Genomic DNA, 25,617 nt, shown 5'->3' on the forward strand with positions numbered 1-25,617 from the left:
CAACTCTTCAACAACTTCTTTTCAGGCATCTCTTTATTATCAGGACTTTTCTGCTTGTAATGGTAAAAGAGATGTACTCTCAGCCACGTTTATGTGCATCTGCAGGCTCCACTTTTTTAAGTCTGTTTACAAACATTTTGATAACATTTTCTATAAGTGCCTAAACACTGAAATTACTGGCTCTAAGCCTGATCTTAAATTTCTTGGCTTATCCTTTCAAACAACTTGCAACTTGTTCACTCTACCACCTTACCCTGAAGATGTATTTTATTTTGTCACTTACTTCTTTGATATGATTGGACATTATTTTCATTGATACACTCTGAGGGCTATCTTCTTATATTCAAATATAACCTTCCTTATCATTCACTTGGGCTGTCAGAGATTACCATCACTATTTTTCTCCTATTGTATAACTACTCTGACTAAACTACTCTGACTTAACTCTCTCAGATTAACTTTCATTCAGGAATAATTGTTCCTGTATTATAAGAATGGAAACATAAGGTAGTTGACACTGATATTTACTTCATGAATCTTCATTCATATTGTAATGTAGACACTGTGTGGGCTTGTTGTTTAGAGTTCAACTTTAAATCCAGTTATAAATAATTTTATTTTAGTTCTAGGTGTACAGTTATTGAGTGGAGTACACAATAATGAATTGACTCACAGACTGATGTCAGAGGTCACATCAAATCATTAATACATTTCAAAAGTATTTTGGTAAGCTTTCACATCAAAGAATCAAACATCTTGTTCTGAGCAATCAAAGTGTCATTATCTGAATGTTGTATAATATTCATCAGGTTACCATAATCAATTATGAAATGTGCTCAGGTGTACCTTATATTACCAATTCTCCTTAACACTGTACATTTGACATGAATTTTATTGTTATACTGTTCGACTGAGTAATGAAAAAAAACAATTGGGTTATACAGTTTGTTTTGTATTTTTACAATTCTCCAAATATCACTCACTCAGTTGGATGGATTTTATTGACTCATTGTAATTCTTGGAACTGAAACCAAAACTAATTCAATAATCGATTGTGATCAAAGATGGTAAATTGGTAGCCTATTTGCGTGTGTTTCTTCTCATCTTCCTTCCAAGTAAACTTCCATCCAGAGTTGCTGGTTTTCTTTCTAATTTTTTTATAGAATTAACATAAACTTTCTCCTATCTTTCTCTTTGAGTTGCATCTGTCAATGTTGATAAGATAAACAGTTGGTTTCCCCATAGTCTGGAATGCATCCTAGTTTATACTTAACATATATATATTACTTTCCTTGAGTTGCATCTGTCAATGTTGATAAGATAAACAGTTGGTTTCCCCATAGTCTAGAATGCATCCTAGTTTATACTTAACATATATTTATTACTTTCCTTGAGTTGTATCTGTCAATGTTGATAAGATAAACAGTTGGTTTCCCCATAGTCTGGAATGCATCCTAGTTTATACTTAACATATATTTATTACTTTCCTTGAGTTGCATCTGTCAATGTTGATAAGATAAACAGTTGGTTTCCCCATAGTCTGGAATGCATCCTAGTTTATACTTAACATATATTTATTACTTTCCTTGAGTTGCATCTGTCAATGTTGATAAGATAAACAGTTGGTTTCCCCATAGTCTGGAATGCATCCTAGTTTATACTTAACATATATTTATTACTTTCCTTGAGTTGCATCTGTCAATGTTGATAAGATAAACAATTGGTTTCCCCATAGTCTGGAATGCATCCTAGTTTATACTTAAGATATATATATTACTTTCCTTGAGTTGCATCTGTCAATGTTGATAAGATAAACAGTTGGTTTCCCCATAGTCTGGAATGCATCCTAGTTTATACTTAACATATATATATTACTTTCCTTGAGTTGCATCTGTCAATGTTGATAAGATAAACAGTTGGTTTCCCCATAGTCTGGAATGCATCCTAGATTATACTTAACATATATTTATTACTTTCCTTGAGTTGCATCTGTCAATGTTGATAAGATAAACAGTTGGTTTCCCCATAGTCTGGAATGCATCCTAGTTTATACTTAACATATATTTATTACTTTCCTTGAGTTGCATCTGTCAATGTTGATAAGATAAACAGTTGGTTTCTCCATAGTCTGGAATGCATCCTAGTTTATACTTAACATATATATATATATATATATATTACTTTCTTAGTCAAACATTGTTATATAACTTCTCTTATGTATTCTCATTAAATGTGCACAGTATTTCTTAATATCACACATATGGAATCTTATAAAATTTGTATTTCTCACTTCACCAAAGCATTTGGAAATATTGTCAAATGCCCCAAATGGTTTGTGATTTAAAGTTGACATGGGAGTGAATCTCAGTAAATATTTGCTACGTTCATTTCATATCTGTATCTTCAGTTTAAATTTTCCACTTGTTTTTCCAGTCTTGATGGAATCTGTATTTGTTTTATACTTTGTCTCTTTTACACTACACTCATTGTTAATTATTTTTAGGGTTTCTAGATATGTTTTGAAAACAAACAATACAAAACAAGAAAGACGAGATGGTTAAATAGAAAATCTGTATTGTCATTATTTGTTTCAGTCATGGCTCATTCATGTTCTTTAACTTCTGTATTTGTTCTAATTAACCCAAGTAATTTTATATCCTCCAATGATCCTGTTTTTGGGGTGTCTCACATTGAGAAATTATTTGATTATGTATTACAAAAACATCATGTTCTCTCGTTATGTGACACTTCATGTATGGATCATTTCAGCTGAGACTGTCACTTGTATCTATCTAACTGTTCTAGACAAAATTCCACCCTCTATTCTGTAGTTTAATGAGAGGTTGCTGCCTTTTGGAAATGGACAGAGAGTGCCATCTGTTGACTGATGATGATTTGAAGCATCCCTTCTCACCTCCATGAGCACTTCCTTGCATGGCACTAAAGATACCAGAAATGAGACTAACAGTATCACTAATGTGAGCACGTTCTTCCATGACACTAAAGACACCAACAGCTGGACTAACTTTATCACAAAATGTTTCATCTTCAGTCAGGATGAGAATCATCATTTCATTCTTATTTATTTGTCTGATGTTCTCACTACACTCACCTATAGTTGTGCAGCCCATTTCTTGGGTCTTTCTTCCTGAGCACATTATTTTGGACAGTTTTGTGAGTCATTAACTATTTTTATATTGATGAAGAACAGCTACTACCTCTGAGAAATGCTCATTCATAATATATGTCTTGGCTGTTCTCCTGAGAAAATTCCATTGCAGTAACAGGATATAGTCATAACCCACCTACTGACCCTCTTGTCTGAATTAAAGAAACCTTCTGTACAAGTATTCTTTCAGTCCTCAGTCTGTTTTATAAAACTAGTCTTCCTAGAATTATTTTGTGGTTCTGGAGTCTACTTCAACTCTACATGGCTGTATATTTCTTGTGTTCTAGACTATTATATTCCTGGTTTTAGTATGTAGTTTATTTTTATGTTCATTATTCCTACCTCCATTATGTGTAGCTGTTCTGGCCTTCTGTTCGGTAAGACTACCTGATTTAATAGTTAGATTTTTGAATTAAAATATATTACAAAGAGGTATTTACCTTTGAAATACCTTCCCTCCCATGACTGGGATTTTCAACAAAATCTAAGTGACACCAGGAACATAAAGCTAATGCTTGAACAATAAGTCATTACATGTGGATGATGCATGTTCTGCAGTGCTTCAAGGCCATTTGGAAATGTTTAATTACATTTATTATTGACAGCATGAGTTCTAACTCAACTAATAACAGCTTTCAGAGGTATTTGTTTGAAATCCATCTTATTTTAAAAATGTAATATTTAAACTCATGTGACCTAAAGTTGTTTAGGGACAGTTAGTGGGTCGTTGTTAGGATGACAGGTTATTTCAATGACGTATCTAGTACAGAAGTCAAATTAAATATTGTACTGGGATCATGAAGTTATGAAAAACATAATATTGTTGTTAGCCAGTATTTCACTACACATAAGGATAGATCACCTCATGAAAATATCTAAATATAATAGAACTGTGTATAGTATTTCACTACACATAAGGATAGATCACCTCATGAAAATATCTAAATATAATACAACTGTATATAGTATTTCACTACACATAAGGATAGATCACCTCATGAAAATATCTAAATATAATAGAACTGTGTATAGTATTTCACTACACATAAGGATAGATCACCTCATGAAAATATCTAAATATAATAGAACTGTGTATAGTATTTCACTACACATAAGGATAGATCACCTCATGAAAATATCTAAATATAATAGAACTGTATATAGTATTTCACTACACATAAGGATAGATCACCTCATGAAAATATCTAAATATAATAGAACTGTATATAGTATTTCACTACACATAAGGATAGATCACCTCATGAAAATATCTAAATATAATAGAACTGTATATAGTATTTCACTACACATAAGGATAGATCACCTCATGAAAATATCTAAATATAATAGAACTGTATATAGTATTTCACTACACATAAGGATAGATCACCTCATGAAAATATCTAAATATAATAGAACTGTATATAGTATTTCACTACACATAAGGATAGATCACCTCATGAAAATATCTAAATATAATAGAACTGTATATAGTGTTTCACTACACATAAGGATAGATCACCTCATGAAAATATCTAAATATAATAGAACTGTATATAGTATTTCACTACACATAAGGATAGATCACCTCATGAAAATATCTAAATATAATAGAACTGTATATAGTATTTCACTACACATAAGGATAGATCACCTCATGAAAATATCTAAATATAATAGAACTGTATATCTGCTGTGTTGAGTGTAGGAATTTGTTGAAAAATTATTGTGTGTTCTTAAGTAGGTTTAAAACTATTACATTGTGGTGAAGTCTCATGAAGTGTCAATTTTACTATAAAGCTAATAGTAGTGGATAAATTATTTTTAGGTGGCTATGATCCACGAATAACAAAAAATGGAAAACTAGTAGCAAGTAAATCCTGTTTCAGATACAACCTGGAAAGTCAGAAGTGGCAAAGGATTTCTGACATGAACTATGCTCGGGTTTATCATGGAGCTGCAGCATTAGCAGGATTTATTTATGTTGTTGGAGGAAAAGATGAAAATGGAAGGTAAAAATGATAGCTGTAAATCTATTTTATAGTTCGAGAAAAGAAAAACCGTACTGACCTTTAAGATAGACGTTTCACTATTTAAAAAATAGACATTTAGATTCTGTGCAAGTGAAAGCATATTCAAAAACACCCCATCAAACCATTATTAAGGTCAGTGGTTTGAGGATCAGCAGTTCTGTTGAAGGCTGTTTTTGTTTTACGTGTGTTAGCCAGAGTTATCTAAAGTATATTGGATACAAGCATTGTAGTCCATTATTCAGCTACTGATATGTAAAGTTTTTAATTTATATTGTTGTAACGATTAGTGTTCATCTTCCTTTGTCATAAGTGAACACACTGTTGACTCATGTTAATGAATTATGAGAACACACAGTGAAAGAGTCCTGGAATTTTAATGTCTTTGTGTGTTGAGTTGTGTTAGTTAGAAAACTTTGTAGAATGGACAGCATTTGCCTGTTGTTATGGAAACACAAGTACAGAGGACAATGTTTCAAAGTATCATCCTCTACACTTGTGTCTCCACAACAGGCAGTTGCCATCCATTCTACAAAGTTTCATCATGAATACTCTATGTTAATTATGTTCCTAATCATTAAACAGTATGTGCTAATAACTGTTATAACTGTTAAACTACACAACCCTGGAAGGATAATACCTACTGAATAAATAAGTTAAACTTTATCAACTAAGAATACTAGATTAGTACAAACATAGGTAAAATTTGAAGGAAATCCTTCAAAGGTTGTCATGGTTTGTTACAGTTTTCTTTTCAGTCAGGTGCTTTAAGATTGTGGTCGACTCCATCACTTGGATATTTGCTTCAGCAGTGCACAGTTTTAAAGTAAATGGAAGTGGAAGCTCATTTGTCATTAAAATGTTGAAATATAGTATCAGATAGAAGAGTGGGTCATTGTATATAAGTACTCAGTGTTATAAGTTACTCACTCTAACAATTAGCTGGTTAAAAACTATATCATTCTATATAAATAATAGAATAATTTCTTTATCACTAATTACCTAGTTAAAAAAGCATTTCTGTAGTTGAATTAAATGTCATTTAAAACATGAAGAGGAATTCTGAAAGTGTGGTATCTAAGCCTATGTTAATTGCAGCCTTCAGTTTCTAATTGTGTTCACGAGCAGATATTTCTTAATCCAGAGAAGATTAATTTTTGTCAGTTAATGATGGAAAACAATAAATAAAGATGTATTGTATTTATATGTTTAATTTTTTGTAATTGTTAATATGTATTTATACACTAGCCAGGTAATCCACAACATCAGTTGGTGTTGTACTAATTTATCCATGGATATTGTTTTCACTTTTTTTAGGCTAACTTCTTCTGTGGAATTGTTCAACCCAGGTCTTAACACGTGGGAACAGTTAAATGTTTGTCTCTGTTGTCCACGAATGGCTATGGGTACAGCAGTACATAAGAATCAGCTGTGGATTTCTGGTGGAATTATTCAACCATTTGGAGACAGATGTAGTTTTGCAGTCTCAAATGTTGATCGATTTGTCCCCAAACTAAATGCGTAAGCTGAAAGTATTTGATCATATTTTATCATACTGTTAGTTGTTAAATTTTTTTTAACACAGTACATCAAACACAGAGAGTAGGAAGTGCATTGTCCATTACATGAAACAGAGAAGTGATAAACATATCAGGTATCAATGATGGATGAGTGAAGACAGAATTACTTTACTAATAATGTAAAGAATCAGAAGTGGTTGTCAATATTTAGTCACTGTGACCAGAGAACATGAGATGCTCACTACCTTAACATTTTTATAAATGAGATGAATATCATATACCGAAAATAATGGCCTTCTACAAAATACATTCAAACAATTTCATTATCTATTATAAAGTGAAAATATTTATAATATATTGTTCCAAATTGTGATTGATGATTTAAAGTGGTTATAAATAAAACCTTCCCGTGTCGATTGAAATATTGCCTTAAAAAACAAGTAAAGAAAAACTTTCCAGAAAACGAACTAAATGTGGGGATGGCTAACGTAAATCTTTTAAACACAATGTAAACATGGTAGTAGGGATGGCTAACGTAAATCTTTTAAACACAATGTAAACATGGTAGTAGGGATGGCTAATATAAATCTTTTAAACACAATGTAAACATGGTAGTAGGGATGGCTAATATAAATCTTTTAAATTCAATGTAAACATGGTAGTAGGGATGGTTAATATAAATCTTTTAAATACAATGTAAACATGGTAGTAGGGATGGCTAATATAAATCTTTTAAATACAATGTAAACATGCTAGTAGGGATGGCTAATATAAATCTTTTAAATACAATGTAAACATGGTAGTAGGGATGGCTAATATAAATCTTTTAAACACAATGTAAACATGGTAGTAGGGATGGCTAATATAAATCTTTTAAACACAATGTAAACATGGTAGTAGGGATGGCTAATATAAATCTTTTAAATACAATGTAAACATGATGGTAGGGATGGCTAATATAAATCTTTTAAACACAATGTAAACATGATAGTAGGGATGGCTAATATAAATCTTTTAAATACAATGTAAACATGATAGTAGGGATGGCTAATATAAATCTTTTAAATACAATGTAAACATGATAGTAGGGATGGCTAATATAAATCTTTTAAATACAATGTAGACATGATAGTAGGGATGGTTAATATAAATCTTTTAAACACAATGTAAACATGATAGTAGGGATGGCTAATATAAATCTTTTAAATACAATGTAAACATGGTAGTAGGGATGGTTAATACAAATCTTTTAAACACAATGTGAACATGATAGTAGGGATGGCTAATATAAATCTTTTAGAAACAATGTAAACATGGTACTAGGAATGGCTAACATCAATCTTTCAAAAAAATCTTTCTAGGTAGCCTCAGTTTAGACTAATTCTGCTGGTTACACTTTTATTTATATTAATTGAGAAATGCAGCAGGGAAGTAGATCACACAAGCACTAACACAAGGTATTTAAAGTAAATAATCTGACTCTCATACTAAGATAAGGACTTTAGTATGCTTTTAAAATATCATATGTTTACAATTAATGTATGATTGAAGTAATAAAACCCTCAACTCATTTAATATAATACTATTCATGACAGGAACTCATCTGTTTTTTACTGTGTTATCTGATGTTAGGAATAATAGCAGTAAGATGTTCATGGAGAGTTTAGGGGAGAAACGTTTGGTGAAATCACATAGTAGTGGTCATGAGGGTTCTTCAGAGATATAAACATTCTACAACACTGTGTGTTATTATGTAGAACATCTTAACCATCAACTATTACTGAATGTAAATTGCACTATATTTGTCTGTTAACATTCTACAACACTGTGTGTCTGTGTTATTATGTACAACATCTTCATTATCAACTATTACTGACTATAAATTATACTATTGTTGTGTGTTAACATTCTACAACACTGTGTGTCTGTGTTATTATGTAGAACATCTTCACTATCAACCACTACTGAATGTAAATTATACTATTGTTGTGTGTTAACATTCTACAACACTGTGTGTCTGTGTTATTATGTAGAACATCTTCACTATCAACTATTACTGAGTATGAATTATACTATTGTTGTGTGTTAACATTCTACAACACTGTGTGTCTGTGTTATTATGTAGAACATCTTCACTATCAACTATTACTGAGTATGAATTATACTATTGTTGTGTGTTAACATTCTACAACACTGTGTGTCTGTGTTATTATGTAGAACATCTTCACTATCAACTATTACTGAGTATAAATTATACTATTGTTGTGTGTTAACATTCTACAACACTGTGTGTCTGTGTTATTATGTAGAACATCTTCACTATCAACTATTACTGAGTATGAATTATACTATTTTTGTCTGTTAACATTCTACAACACTGTGTGTCTGTGTTATTATGTAGAACATCTTCACTATCAACCACTACTGAATATAAATTATACTATTTTTGTCTGTTAACATTCTACAACACTGTGTGTCTGTGTTATTATGTAGAACATCTTCACTATCAACCACTACTGAATATAAATTATACTATTGTTGTGTGTTAACATTCTACAACACTGTGTGTCTGTGTTATTATGTAGAACATCTTCACTATCAACCACTACTGAATATAAATTATACTATTTTTGTCTGTTAACATTCTACAACACTGTGTGTCTGTGTTATTATGTAGAACATCTTCACTATCAACCACTACTGAATGTAAATTATACTATTGTTGTGTGTTAACATTCTACAACACTGTGTGTCTGTGTTATTATGTAGAACATTTTCACTATCAACCACTACTGAATATAAATTATACTATTGTTGTGTGTTAACATTCTACAACACTGTGTGTCTGTGTTATTATGTAGAACATCTTCATTATCAACCACTACTGAATATAAATTATACTATTTTTGTCTGTTAACATTCTACAACACTGTGTGTCTGTGTTATTATGTAGAACATCTTCACTATCAACCACTACTGAATGTAAATTATACTATTTTTGTGTGTTAACATTCTACAACACTGTGTGTCTGTGTTATTATGTAGAACATCTTCACTATCAACTATTACTGAGTATAAATTATACTATTGTTGTGTGTTAACATTCTACAACACTGTGTGTCTGTGTTATTATGTAGAACATCTTCACTATCAACTATTACTGAGTATGAATTATACTATTGTTGTGTGTTAACATTCTACAACACTGTGTGTCTGTGTTATTATGTAGAACATCTTCACTATCAACTATTACTGAGTATAAATTATACTATTGTTGTGTGTTAACATTCTACAACACTGTGTGTCTGTGCTATTATGTAGAACATCTTCACTATCAACCACTACTGAATGTAAATTATACTATTTTTGTCTGTTAACATTCTACAACACTGTGTGTCTGTGTTATTATGTAGAACTTCTTCACTATCAACCACTACTGAATATAAATTATACTATTTTGTCTGTTAACATTGTACAACACTGTACTGTGTGTCTGTGTTATTACGTAGAACATCTTCACTATCAACTATTACTGAGTATAAATTATACTATTGTTGTGTGTTAACATTCTACAACACTGTGTGTCTGTGTTATTATGTAGAACATCTTCACTATCAACAACTACTGAATATAAATTATACTATTGTTGTGTGTTAACATTCTACAACACTGTGTGTCTGTGTTATTATGTAGAACATCTTCACTATCAACCACTACTGAATATAAATTATACTATTGTTGTGTGTTAACGTTCTACAACACTGTGTGTCTGTGTTATTATGTAGAACATCTTCACTATCAACCACTACTGAATATAAATTATACTATTTTTGTGTGTTAACATTCTACAACACTGTGTGTCTTTGTTATTATGTAGAACATCTTAACCATCAACTATTACTGAGTATAAATTATACTATTTTTGTGTGTTAACGTTCTACAACACTGTGTGTCTGTGTTATGATGTAAAACATCTTCACTATGAACCACTACTGAATATAAATTATACTATTTTTGTGTGTTAACATTCTACAACACTGTGTGTCTTTGTTATTATGTAGAACATCTTCACCATCAACCACTACTGAATATAAATTATACTATTGCTGTGTGTTAACATTCTACAACACTGTGTGTCTGTGTTATTATGTATAACATCTTCCCCATCAACCACTACTGAATATAAATTATACTATTGTTGTGTGTTAACATTTTACAACACTGTGTGTCTGTGTTATTATGTAGAACATCTTCACTATCGACCACTACTGAATATAAATTATACTATTTTTGTGTGTTAACATTTTACAACACTGTGTGTCTGTGTTATTATGTAGAACATCTTCACTATCAACCACTACTGAATATAAATTATACTATTGTTGTGTGTTAACATTCTACAACACTGTGTGTCTTTGTTATTATGTAGAACATCTTAACCATCAACTATTACTGAGTATAAATTATACTATTTTTGTGTGTTAACGTTCTACAACACTGTGTGTCTGTGTTATGATGTAAAACATCTTCACTATGAACCACTACTGAATATAAATTATACTATTTTTGTGTGTTAACATTCTACAACACTGTGTGTCTGTGTTATTATGTAGAACATCTTCACCATCAACCACTACTGAATATAAATTATACTATTGTTGTGTGTTAACATTTTACAACACTGTGTGTCTGTGTTATTATGTAGAACATCTTCACTATCAACCACTACTGAATATAAATTATACTATTCTTGTGTGTTAACATTCTAAAACACTGTGTGTCTGTGTTATTATGTAGAACATCTTCACCATCAACCACTACTGAATATAAATTATACTATTGTTGTGTGTTAACATTCTACAACACTGTGTGTCTGTGTTATTATGTAGAACATCTTCACTATCAACCACTACTGAATATAAATTATACTATTGTTGTGTGTTAACATTCTACAACACTGTGTGTCTGTGTTATTATGTAGAACATCTTCACTATCAACTATTACTGAGTATGAATTATACTATTGTTGTGTGTTAACATTCTACAACACTGTGTGTCTGTGTTATTATGTAGAACATCTTCACTATCAACTATTACTGAGTATAAATTATACTATTGTTGTGTGTTAACATTCTACAACACTGTGTGTCTTTGTTATTATGTAGAACATCTTAACCATCAACTATTACTGAGTATAAATTATACTATTTTTGTGTGTTAACGTTCTACAACACTGTGTGTCTGTGTTATGATGTAAAACATCTTCACTATGAACCACTACTGAATATAAATTATACTATTTTTGTGTGTTAACATTCTACAACACTGTGTGTCTTTGTTATTATGTAGAACATCTTCACTATCAACCACTACTGAATGTAAATTATACTATTTTTGTGTGTTAACATTCTACAACACTGTGTGTCTGTGTTATTATGTAGAACATCTTCACTATCAACCAGTACTGAATATAAATTATCTTATTGTTGTGTGTTAACATTCTACAACACTTTGTGTCTGTGTTATGATGTAAAACATCTTCACTATGAACCACTACTGAATATAAATTATACTATTTTTGTGTGTTAACATTCTACAACACTGTGTGTCTGTGTTATTACATAGAACATCTTCACTATCAACCACTACTGAATATAAATTATACTATTGTTGTGTGTTAACATTCTACAACACTGTGTTTCTGTGTTATTATGTAGAACATCTTCACTATCAACCACTATTGAATATAAATTATACTATTTTTGTGTGTTAACATTCTACAACACTGTGTGTCTGTGTTATTATAACATTAGAACATCTTCTCTATCAACTACTACTTAATATAAATTATACTATTGTTGTGTGTTAACATTCTACAACACTGTGTGTCTGTGTTATTATGTAGAACATCTTCACTATCAACCACTACTGAATGTAAATTATACTATTGTTGTGTGTTAACATTCTACAACACTGTATGTCTGTGTTATTATGTAGAACATCTTCACTATCAACCACTACTGAATATAAATTATACTATTTTTGTGTGTTAACATTCTACAACACTGTGTGTCTGTGTTATTATGTAGAACATCTTCACTATCAACCACTACTGAATATAAATTATACTATTGTTGTGTGTTAACATTCTACAACACTGTGTGTCTGTGTTATTATATAAAACATCTTCACTATCAACCACTACTGAATATAAATTATACTATTTTTGTGTGTTAACATTCTACAACACTGTGTGTCTGTGTTATTATGTAGAACATCTTCACTATGAACCACTACTGAATATAAATTATACTATTTTTGTCTGTTAACATTCTACAACACTGTGTGTCTGTGTTATTATGTAGAACATCTTCACTATCAACCACTACTGAATATAAATTATACTATTGTTGTGTGTTAACATTATACAACACTGTGTGTCTGTGTTATTATGTAGAACATCTTCACTATCAACCACTACTGAATATAAATTATACTATTGTTGTGTGTTAACATTCTACAACACTGTGTGTCTGTGTTATTATGTAGAACATCTTCACTATCAACCACTACTGAATATAAATTATACTATTGTTGTGTGTTAACATTTTACAACACTGTGTGTCTGTGTTATTATGTAGAACATCTTCACTATCAACTATTACTGAGTATGAATTATACTATTGTTGTGTATTAACATTCTGCAACACTGTGTGTCTGTGTTATTATGTAGAACATCTTCACTATCAACCACTACTGAATGTAAATTATCCTATTGTTGTGTGTTAACATTCTACAACACTGTGTGTCTGTGTTATTATGTAGAACATCTTCACTATCAACCACTATTGAATATAAATTATCCTATTGTTGTGTGTTAACATTCTTCAACACTGTGTGTGTGTGTTATTATGTAGAACATCTTCAGTATCAACCACTACTGAATGTAAGTTATCCTATTGTTGTGTGTTAACATTCTACAACACTGTGTGTCTGTGTTATTATGTAGAACATCTTCACTATCAATCACTATTGAATATAAATTATACTATTGTTGTGTGTTAACATTTTACAACACTGTGTGTCTGTGTTATTATGTAGAACATCTTCACTATCAACTATTACTGAGTATGAATTATACTATTGTTGTGTGTTAACATTCTACAACACTGTGTGTCTGTGTTATTATGTAGAACATCTTCATTATCAACCACTACTGAATGTAAATTATACTATTTTTATGTGTTAACATTCTACAACACTTTGTGTCTGTGGTTATACATATGAATGAAATAGGTGTGATCCATATTATCTTGTTTACATTGTTTTTAAAATGGTTATATTAACCATCCCTATACTAACTTGTTTTTTAAAGTTTTTATTTATAGTTATTCTCAGAGTACCATGTAATAACAAACATTTATATGAATACAGTCATAGTTATTTTTGTACTTGTGTCATAGTAAGTTATATACACATTTGTATGAGTTAACATGGTTTCCTTTTTGTACCTTAAAATAAATAATGTACACACTTACATAAATAAACCATTAGCTGTTTTCTATAACATACAATATACAGGTCTGTATGAGTTAACATGGCTTTCTTCGTATACATGGTAATAAATAATGTATATTTGTAAACTGTAGTTATAGAGGAAGTATTTGTTTACCAATAGTTTATAAATTATTTGTTTTAGAAAAAGAAAGTTGAACAAGTATTATTATTTAATTTTTGTGGTTGAACATGATTATAACATGACTTTGTTTCACAAACACTTTGTAGTTTTATAAAAGTGTTAATTTCTGTCTCTGATTACTGATTACTGAGATGTTGCTTCTATGATTGTTTGCAGAAGGTTAGATTTATTTATAAACATTTTCTTTACCAACAAAAATATATGTCATTGTGGTATCAAAAGAATTATATGTGTCTTACTTTAATAGGTAAGATGTGTCTTTATTACTTATCATGATCAGTGCACGTTCTAAGGAATAGAACAAATGAGACAAGTGTTTAAAATGGTACAAGTGAAACAAATGTTTGACATATCATATATTTTAAATATGCTTTGTGAATAGAACAATAAGTTGTGACTGTTCAAAATATTTTGAAATTATTATTGTTGTTTGTTTTCAGGCAAGAAGGGCTATCCGTGCTCTGTTCACCATTGGTATTAAAACCTGGTTTGTATCTGTAGACATACTGCTGCACCACTAGGGGACAACTGATATGGTTTGTAATTGAATACAAAGCTACACAAAGAGCTATCTGTTCTTCTGTTCACCATCGGTATCAAGACACATTTTCTGGTGTTGTAAGTTTGCAGACATCTACTGTGTCACTTGGAGGAAAGATTATCATAAGAATTTCTAAGCATCTGATAGAATCCCTATCTCTCCAGCCTGACATGAACAGGTGGTTAGGGACTTGTAATCTGAGGGTTGTGGGTTTGAATTCCAGTCACATTATACATGTCCTTTCAACTCTGGGGGCATTATAATGTGATGGTCACTTGCACTATTCATTGGTAAAAGAGTGGTCCAAGAGTTAGTTATGGGTGGTGATGACCAGCTGCCTTCCTTTCAGTCTTATACTGCTTAATTAGGGAAGGCTAGTGCAGATAGCCCTCATGTAGCTTTATGCAAAATTTAAAAAACCAAACCAACCTTATCTTTCCAAACATGTTTTCTCTTTCAGTTTTGGCGGTGTTATAATATGATGGTCAATTCCACTATTCATTGTTAAAAGAATATTCCAAGATGACCAGTTGTCTTCCATCTAGTCCTTCCCTGCTAACTCAGAGACAGCTAGTACAGATAGCCTTTGTAGTTTTACACAAAATTCAAAACAAATCCAAACTCATCTGCTTTATCCAAGATCCTATTGTCTGATAGTTGCTACAACAGAATATTCTTGTAATACTGTAATATTTCTAAGCCATTCAGTGTTGTTGTTTCTTGTTACTAACCAAAATACTTAGGCTGACCTTTTCTTCAGCTCTGGCTACTGTAAGCAACAAGGATATACACTTTAAGTAAAAACTATCTTTATGTTTGTTTCTTTCAACCAACAAATTGTACTTCCAGGTTTTAGTTAGATTGTACATTTCTCAGATACTGTTTGTAAGTAATATATTCTAAGTTTTAGTGACTAGAACAGAATGTTTCTTTATTATTTTAATAAAGTTTAATAGTGACGTAACCTGAAGGAGTTAGGCACTCCTTTCTTCAGTGTTTCTATCTTTCCTTGTAGACTGGATTGCCACTAAATGAGACTGCTTGCTCTAACTATTCTGAAGAAACCGTAAAGTACACATATTTTTACACAAATAGACAACAGGAACTTTTGGCTGTTTTGTTTTCTTAAGAAAAGAAACTGTTTCTGTCTTTCACATGTGTATTTTCATAATAGGAAATAAAAAGGTTTTTGTAAAGCAGATATGTTTCTAAGGAAGTAAATGTAACTTTTAGTTTCTTAGTCCTAAAATAACCATTTCTGTGTATGTTTCTAAGGAAGTAAAAGTAACTTTTAGTTTCATAGTCCTAAAATAACCATTTCTGTGTATGTTTCTAAGGAAGTAAATGTAACTTTTAGTTTCATAGTCCTAAAATAACCATTTCTGTGTATGTTTCTAAGGAAGTAAAAGTAACTTTTAGTTTCATAGTCCTAAAATAACCATTTCTGTGTATGTTTCTAAGGAAGTAAATGTAACTTTTAGTTTCATAGTCCTAAAATAACCATTTCTGTGTATGTTTCTAAGGAAGTAAAAGTAACTTTTAGTTTCATAGTCCTAAAATAACCATTTCTGTAAAATAACCATTTCTGTAAAATAACCATTTCTGTGTAGCTGGTTGTTTCATAGTCCTAAAATAACCATTTCTGTAAAATAACCATTTCTGTAAAATAACCATTTCTGTAAAATAACCATTTCTGTAAAATAACCATTTCTGTAAAATAACCATTTCTGTAAAATAACCATTTCTGTAAAATAACCATTTCTGTAAAATAACCATTTCTGTAAAATAACCATTTCTGTGTAATAACCATTTCTGTGTAATAACCATTTCTGTAAAATAACCATTTCTGTAAAATAACCATTTCTGTAAAATAACCATTTCTGTAAAATAACCATTTCTGTAAAATAACCATTTCTGTAAAATAACCATTTCTGTAAAATAACCATTTCTGTGTAGCTGGTTATCCGATGTGGCTCATCTTCCTTCACCAAGATGTTTTACATCCATGCTTCAATCCAAAGGTCACCTACATGTTATTGGTGGTGGTATCCAGCACTCTCAAGATATTGGTAATCTTTATCTGTGTAGCACAGTCAGTGTCCTAATGTATGTAGATGAGACTGACCGGTGGATTAACTGTGTGCCTCTACCATCTCCACGACATGGTGTTGGAGCTTCGACTATTGGTCAGTTGAAGTGACTCTAGTTATTCAATAGCTTAGCCTGGTAAAATAACTCTGTTTATTAATTACAATAGCTTTTCATCTTTTAAATTTTGTGATGACATATGAGGATACCGTTAAGAAATAGGAATTACATTTTCTACAGTTTTCATGTTCTTTAGTGAATTTTGTAACATAAGGATGTACTCAAATAATTTTACCAGGATCTACGAACAGAATAAATAACAGCATATTCTAATAATTTTGGTGATCAATTTTGTTTTACAAGTAAAAATTATTTAACATATTGAACAAGTGAAAATTAAGGTTACACCATATAAAGAGCATTCAATACATACTCTGATGTACTGAAATTCTAATATGACATCTTAGAACGTCCAGATATGAAGTATCTCAACACACGTTGTAACACTCATTGTTTTATTATAATTCTTTATACAGGAGAAGTTAACAATAACAGTGTTCCAGGTGGTTTAACGTTCATTGTTTTATTGTAACTGTTCCAACAGGAGGTGTTAACAATAACAGTGTTCCAGGTGGTTTAACGTTCATTGTTTTATTGTAACTGTTCCAACAGGAGGTGTTAACAATAACAGTGTTCCAGGTGGTTTAACGTTCATTGTTTTATTGTAACTGTTCCAACAGGAGGTGTTAACAATAACAGTGTTACAGGTGGTTTAACGTTCATGGTTTTATTATAACTGTTCCAACAGGACGTGTTAACAATAACAGTGTTACAGTTGGAGTAACATTCAATGTTTTATTGTAACTCTTTATACAATAGCAATTAACAATAACAGTGTTCCAGGTGGTTCAACGTTCATTGTTTTATTGTTACTGTTCATATAAGAAGTGTTAACAATAACAGTGTTCCAGGTGGTGTACCGTTCATTATTTTATTGTTGGTGTTCCAACAGGAGGTGTTATTTTTGTATGTGGAGGCTTCACTACCGATGGAACAGGTGGACTGTCTGAAGTGATGGTGAAAGGTTTTAACATGGACAAATGGGATGGATGTAAAGAATTACCATACCCACTATGTGGTCTTGCTGTGTTATCAATACCAAAACTACGGAGAAAATTGGCTCTCTATGATTAATAAAAATTGTTAAAAACTCATAAATGACTTACAGTCAAAATGATCTATTATACAAGCAAAATAATGCCTTTAATAAAATAAATTCAGTTAAAATAATGGTAAGAAGTTTTGAAAGTGTTTGTTTATAAAAGTGTAGACATTTTGTTTATTATTGAAACGTACCATCTTTTCTCTAAATTAAAAAATGAGTTGTGAGTTTATGTAGAATAATATTTAGAATATGGTTGTCACAACTGTGAAATCAGTTATGTTTTCAGTATGTTTGAAAAATAAAGAAAAACCTTTTTTTATGAAATTTATAAATAAAATTATTTATTTATGACAAGTCTGATTTATTCTTTGGATTATTATTATTCTTTGGAGTAATTTAAATATGCCACAATCAATGTCTTTAAAACTTAAAAGATTGTATCATGTATTACCTTTGTTGTGATTTATAAAATATTTGATTTCTTTAATTATTAAATCATTAAGTTGATGACATACATTATTGTTTTCTTGAACTGTTACTATATTGTAATTACATAAGTGAGAAATACAGTAAACTATACTACATATAAATCTGTCAGTTTCCTTGTTGGTCATCTTGTCTCGTGTATTTACAACTTCTCTGGTGTTTTTGTTGTTGATACTTTACCTCCTATTGTGACGTATTTTATATTTTTAAAATGAAAAGCTTTTACACATATGTTCATTTATGTGCCTTAAAATATCCAGTCCCTGTTGTCAATTTAGATTCATGAGAATAACAAACAATGACGTATTATGTTAAAACATTGTGCAGTCTCAAGTTTTTAAATAAAGACATAAACTGTCTGTAAGTACTTCCAAGAAAGGCTAGAATATGGAAGTTGCAAAGTCTACAGAAAAGTATTGCTAAACAAACATGGAATTTGAGAAAACAACCATGTTTTATTTGCTTCTAATCCATTATGTCAGTTCCTTACTGAAATGAATAGCTGTTTCATTATTTGTGTTTCATATATCTTGTAGTTTACAACAGGGTATGAAACGCTTATGTCAAAGGTGTTTTCAGTGTTTAGAAAGGAATAAGCATGTAAATGCAATGAAATACAATATTTCTCATTTATTAATTTGTACAAGAAAAGGTTTTAAGGGTGAATTCTGTTTAGATATCGATTTACTAAAACACCTGGAATTATTTGACAAAAGCCATTAGAAATTATTTATTCTTACAAGTGGTAAATGTTTTATGATATGAAATATCACTTCGTGATGAACACAGATCTTTCATTATAAAATAAAGAGTTGCCAAACAAGATTAGAGAAAGATCAACCATAAAAATAAAAAATAGATTATTTTGTAGTCCACGTTGAAGCAAAACTATTGTCTGTGAACAGAAAAACTCACTTTTGTCTTGTGTTAAAAATGTGTAATTCACAAAGATAAAACGTGTTGTTCATAACAACTGACAGTTTTATGATGATATATGCAGACTAAAAATATTCCTAAAATTTGATAGAAAATTTAAACACGTATAACTGCAGTTGGTGGTTCTTTTCTCACAATCAAAGGCAGTGCATGGCCTCTTATGCCAGTTAACTGCACCATTAACTGAACTGAAAGGGTTACACAGTTAATGTTCACTTGTGTGTGATTTTTCTTAGCAAATTTAACTTTCACATTCTATTCTTTTCATAAATAAGGCTGTTATTTAAACTTTATATTGAGACTAACTGATATTTAATATCCAATTATTTTATGCACCCAGAATTGAGCTAGGGTTACTCTGCTCACTGCCAAATTCGTCTAGCAATTACTAACAAGGCACTTTTATTTCCTTTAACAATTCAATTTGCTGTTTACTGATCTTTTGTTATATCAAAAGTAGAATAAGTTATAAAATTATTATATACTTTGTTATTAACTCAAAAGTGTGTTTAAATAATTAAGTCAAAAGGATAATAAAACATTTATACTTACAGCACCACACTGCCCGAAACGTTTGTGGTTCGGAAAACTAGGCTTAGCATAAGACCTTACCTCAAAAACAGGTGTAAAGAAAAGTTATCTCATTTAATGGTTAGGTATTTAAATAACCCTTTATAATATCCATAAAACAAGAAAATTTATGTATAATAGGTTTAGGTTTTTTATTTATAAATATCAGTTGAACTGGAAGCACATTTAACCTGAAACAAGAAAACTGCAAGAAGATAATGAAGTGTTGGTTTATATGTACCTTTAGGTAGGTACCATTTTGTCCATTCACTCTCTCTCTCTAGTTTAAAAAATTAAACTGCTTAGCTTATCAACATTTTTAAAAATATTTTAAATACATTCATTAGGCTATTTTTATAGATTCTCAGGTGGGAAAGTTATAATTAAGTTTATAGACTACAGTGTTAAAATTCACAGTTCAGTTCCTTGTAGTGGACAGAGTGCTGATAGTTAATTTTACACCATTGTGTTAAAAACTAACAAATAAGCACATATAGGAAATCTTGTGCTTTACTTACTTTTTTGCATATGCTTGTTACATATTGTCATCGTAAACATCCCAGTTAGGTATTTATTAGACATTTCACATAGAATATTGTAATTTCTTGGTTCTCTAGGGATATTACTTTAACTCTAAAACTTGCCTGAAGATTAAACTTTCCTGACTATCATTGGAGATACAGCTCGGCATGACCAGGTGGGTTAAGGTGTTCGACTCGTAATTCGAGGGTCACGGGTTCGAATCCCCATTGCATCAAACATGCTCGCCCTTTCAGCTGTGGGGGTGTTATAATGTGATGGTCAATCCCACTATTCATTGGTAAAAGAGTAGCCCAAGAGCTGGCAGTGGGTGGTGATGACTAGCTGCCTTCCCTCTAGTCTTACACTGCTAAATTATGGAAGGCTAGTGCAGATAGCCCTAATATAGCTTTGTGTGAAATTAAAAACAAAAAAATCATTAGAGACAACACATTGTTTGTAACACTAACGCTCTGAGAAACATTGGTCCATTAGGTTCACCTTTAGCCTTATAATGTTTTTCAAAACATCTTCCAACATCAGATGTATTCATATTTCTTAATTTTTGTTCTGAATAAAGATAAATTTTATAGTGATCAACGTTGTCGTCATTTTCATTTCTGTAATTTAGTTGAAAAATGTTTTCTGTTAAAATCTCTTGCTATGTGTGTGGTATTGATGTACTTGGTTATATTGTAACAAAGAATTACTTTGTAATATTGCTGGCTGAACTTCCTGTGATATAGCAGACCTACGTGATTCACTCCGTGAAAAGCAGTTCACCTGAAATTTCCAACGAGCGAGTAGGAAGGAGAAACTTTTGGAATCGTGACCACAGTATAATTGTGGAATTCTATGTCTTCTGTTTCCGTTGACTTAACTCTCATGTTACCACATTTATAAAAAAGACTCCTTACTTAAGGAAGGACATTTTCCACAAGTGGAATTATTCACCACAGAGAGGGAAATGTCGGTAAGTAAAGAGAGATGATTGTATGGGAGAGTTGTCACATCAGAAGTCCTCTCCTGGTTGTTGAACGTTTGAAGATCCATGACTGCTACCTCCCATATCATGTGTATGTACAGGACCTTCAACTAGTGTAATCTAACTCCAGCTTTGATCAAGAACAGTCAAGATGTACTGAAGCCATTATTTATGGGCTAAAAGTCCACCTAAATAGAAAGTATTTCATTAGGTGAGAAAACTGGCAAATCGTGGAGCTGTCATGAGCCTCTCAGAGTTTGGAGGTATCCTGTTAAATTGACTATTGATCATGTCAGGTGTTATTCATTGTTTTACCACACTAAACCAAGGACTGATTATTCATCAGAGCATGTGGAACACCCCAGGTGTTTAAGGCACTTTACTCATAATCTGAGGGTCGCAGGTTCGAATCCCCATAACACCAAACATGCTCGTCCCTTCAGCCTTGGGGGCATTATAATATGATGGTCAATCACTCTTTTCATTGGTAAAAGAGTAGCCCAAGAGGTGGCAGTGGGTGGTGATGACTAGCTGCCTTCCCTCTATTCTTACACTGCTAAATTAGGGACAGCTAGCGCATATAGCCCTTGAATAGCTTTACGAAAAATTCAAAAGAAAGAAACAAAATTACAGAAAAGCCTCTCATGCACTGGCTTTACCAGAAGTCAACAGTCAAGACCAATGAGGATACCGTCTCATGCCATTTCAACTTAGTCAATGAGGAGGAAAGGCTTTGAAAGTACTTATCAGGCTATCAAGATAAATCAGATGAGGAAATTCAAGAGACAGATGGAAAATTGTTCCAACAGTCAGTCAAGCCAACTACTATTACTTCTTGATTAACTGATTATCACAGGCTTGACAATCATTATGTTCCAACAGTCAGTCAAGCCAACTACTATGACTTCTTGAGTAACACAGGCTTGACAATCATTATGTTCCAACAGTCAGTCAAGCCAACTACTATGACTTCTTGATTATCACAGGCTTGACAATCATTATGTTCCAACAGTCAGTCAAGCCAACTACTATGACTTCTTGGTTAACACAGGCTTGACAATCATTATGTTCCAACAGTCAGTCAAGCCAACTACTATGACTTCTTGGTTATCACAGGCTTGACAATCATTATGTTCCAACAGTCAGTCAAGCCAACTACTATGACTTCTTGGTTATCACAGGCTTGACAATCATTATGTTCCAACAGTCAGTCAAGCCAACTACTATGACTTCTTGGTTATCACAGGCTTGACAATCATTATGTTCCAACAGTCAGTCAAGCCAACTACCATGACTTCTTGGTTATCACAGGCTTAACAATCATTATGTTCCAACAGTCAGTCAAGCCAACTACTATGATTTCTTGGTTATCACAGGCTTGACAATCATTAAGCCATGTCACTGACAACTTAAAGGGTTTTGTGACCTTTTCTGTTTTGAGTTATTGAACAGACTTTCATTACGAGATAGCTACCATATATTGAATAATAGCTACTCAGTTGCCACAAAGTAACTAGGTGGATATATGATTGAATATTCAGTGGTTGAAAGGGTATTTCGACCACAACATTCACTGAAACAGGGTGAATTTTTTAAATGAGATATCATTTCAATAAAATTGCTCAGTTGATCTAACTAAGTGACAAGAACCCTGCAGAGCATGCTGCCTGTGCCCCATGAGTCTTACCTGGAGAACATATTACTTCCCCATATGCAGTGAACGTGAATCAATATGTACATACACGAAATAAATAATTGGAATTTAGAAAACTGTAAGCAGGGATTATATAAAGAAAGGAAACAAGGCTGGAGACACTGTAGACATTAGTTACTTAAACTACAAACCCTTATTTTGGTTCCATGCTCTTCAAGGCTGGAGACACTGTAGACATTATTTACTTAAAGTACAAACCCTTATTCTGGTTCCATGCTCTTCAAGGCTGGAGACACTGTAGACATTAGTTACTTAAACTACAAACCCTTATTTTGGTTCCATGCTCTTCAAGGCTGGAGACACTGTAGACATTAGTTACTTAAACTACAAACCCTTATTTTGGTTCCATGCTCTTCAAGGCTGGAGACACTGTAGACATTATTTACTTAAAGTACAAACCCTTATTTTGGTTCCATGCTCTTCAAGGCTGGAGACACTGTAGACATTAGTTACTTAAACTACAAACCCTTATTTTGGTTCCATGCTGTTGCCTAGGATTATGTAAATTCGGTCAAAATAGAAATTTGTGGTTTGAATAAATAATGCCTACAATATTTCTTGCCTTATTGACTATTTTCAGGCTGTTACATTCCCAGTTGTGTATTTATCTTGTTTGCTGGCTATTTTATGTTCCAATATGAGCAAAAGATTACTTGATGTGGTAGCTAACTTTATACACTGTAATGATAATAAACACAACTTGTGATAGCGTGTTAAGGCGTGCGACTCGTAATCTGAGGGTCGCGGGTTCGCATCCCCATCGCACCAAATATGCTCGCCCTTTCAGCCGTGGGGGCGTTATAATGTTACGGTCAATCCCACTATTCGTTGGTAAAATAGTAGCCCAAGAGTTGGCGGTGGGTGGTGATGACTGGCTGCCTTTACTCTAGTCTTACACTGCTAAATTAGGGACGGCTAGCACAGATAGCCCTCGAGTAGCTTTGTGCAAAATTCAAAACAAAACAAACAAAGCTAGCTGATACTGTTCATGATAATTTACTATAGCTATTGACTATTTGATCACATTAGTTTCAGGTGTAAAATGTTAAGCTGCAGCTGGAACTAGACATGGAGATTTGTTTGAGAATACAGTGTGAACTTTTATAGTGTCAGTGTTACTAAATTCTCTATATAACGCACAGCAATGGGTAGATATATGCCTACACTAAAACACAACCCTCACTAAGTGCGTATGATATTTTATTTGAAAAGGCTGTTTTTCCACTGATAAAATGTTATCACATTTATTGCACACATTCATATCATAAACTTCAATATTACATGTATTATTTTTTTTACTTCTTCATTTCATACATAATATAGGGTTGGTTCCCTACAGACACGTATTGTAAAGTGTAGAGAACATTGAGTATCTACATGTTACAGTAATCTAATGTTAATCTATCAGGTCATCCCTTAAGTAATTTTTTATTTTAGGGTCAGAGAAAGAGAAAGTATTTCAAACTATTTTAATGTTATTTAATCAATAATATATGTTACATTATTATTAATTACTTCCTGCCAACGATTCACAAACTTCTGAATGCCACTTCTATAAATTTCTTGGGGTTTAGAGGAAAAGAATGTGAGAGGGTAGTGTTGCTGTCTTCATGTGTTCCAAGCTTTTTTCCATCAAGATAGTTCAGCAAACTTCGGAATAGATGATAATCAGATGTGACAAGGTCTGGAGAATAAGGAGGATGTGATAGTTTTTCCCAGTCTAGCTCTTCAATCTTTGTAGATGTGATCCTTGTTGTGTGGGGCCGTGCATTATCCTGATGTAACACAACACCTTTATGAGTCATTAAAACAGGCCTTTTTTCTTTCAGTGCAACATTCAAGCACTCTAACTGATGACAGTAGAAGTCTGATGTAATCGTTACATTGAATGAAAGCAACTCAAAGTGAGTTACACCAGCAATATCCCACCAAATGCTTAAAAAGACTTTCCTTGGATGGGGGTCCATTTTGGGCTGTACTTTAGCAAGTGTACCTGCACTGAGCCATTGTCTGCAGTGCTTAACATTTTTATAATATATCCATTTTTCATCTACAGTCACAAAAAAGTAAGTTACGTTCACGAGAATGCAGAGAAGTGCAAATGTCCATTTGCTTTAAGATTGGCTTCTGTCAAATCATGGGTGACCCATTTTTTCAAGTTTTGACACTTTTTCAAACTATTGCAGATTACGGTA

General features: G+C 31.9%; 1 protein-coding gene across 1 annotated transcript in view; it reads left to right on the forward strand.

The window, feature by feature from the left end:
• LOC143248462 (kelch-like protein 38) overlaps positions 1 to 18,498 on the forward strand; it is an 81,558-nt gene extending 63,060 nt beyond the window's left edge. Inside the window, exons 11-14 of the mRNA XM_076496843.1 lie at positions 4,998 to 5,181; positions 6,517 to 6,720; positions 16,916 to 17,145; positions 18,060 to 18,498. Of these exons, the coding sequence (XP_076352958.1) occupies positions 4,998 to 5,181; positions 6,517 to 6,720; positions 16,916 to 17,145; positions 18,060 to 18,241 (800 nt within the window). The 3' untranslated portion in view covers positions 18,242 to 18,498. The remainder of the gene's footprint in view (positions 1 to 4,997; positions 5,182 to 6,516; positions 6,721 to 16,915; positions 17,146 to 18,059) is intronic.
• Positions 18,499 to 25,617: the final 7,119 nt, after the last annotated feature.

Source organism: Tachypleus tridentatus, chromosome 4 (genome assembly GCF_004210375.1).
Source record: "Tachypleus tridentatus isolate NWPU-2018 chromosome 4, ASM421037v1, whole genome shotgun sequence".
In the NCBI taxonomy this organism is placed as follows: domain Eukaryota; kingdom Metazoa; phylum Arthropoda; class Merostomata; order Xiphosura; family Limulidae; genus Tachypleus; species Tachypleus tridentatus.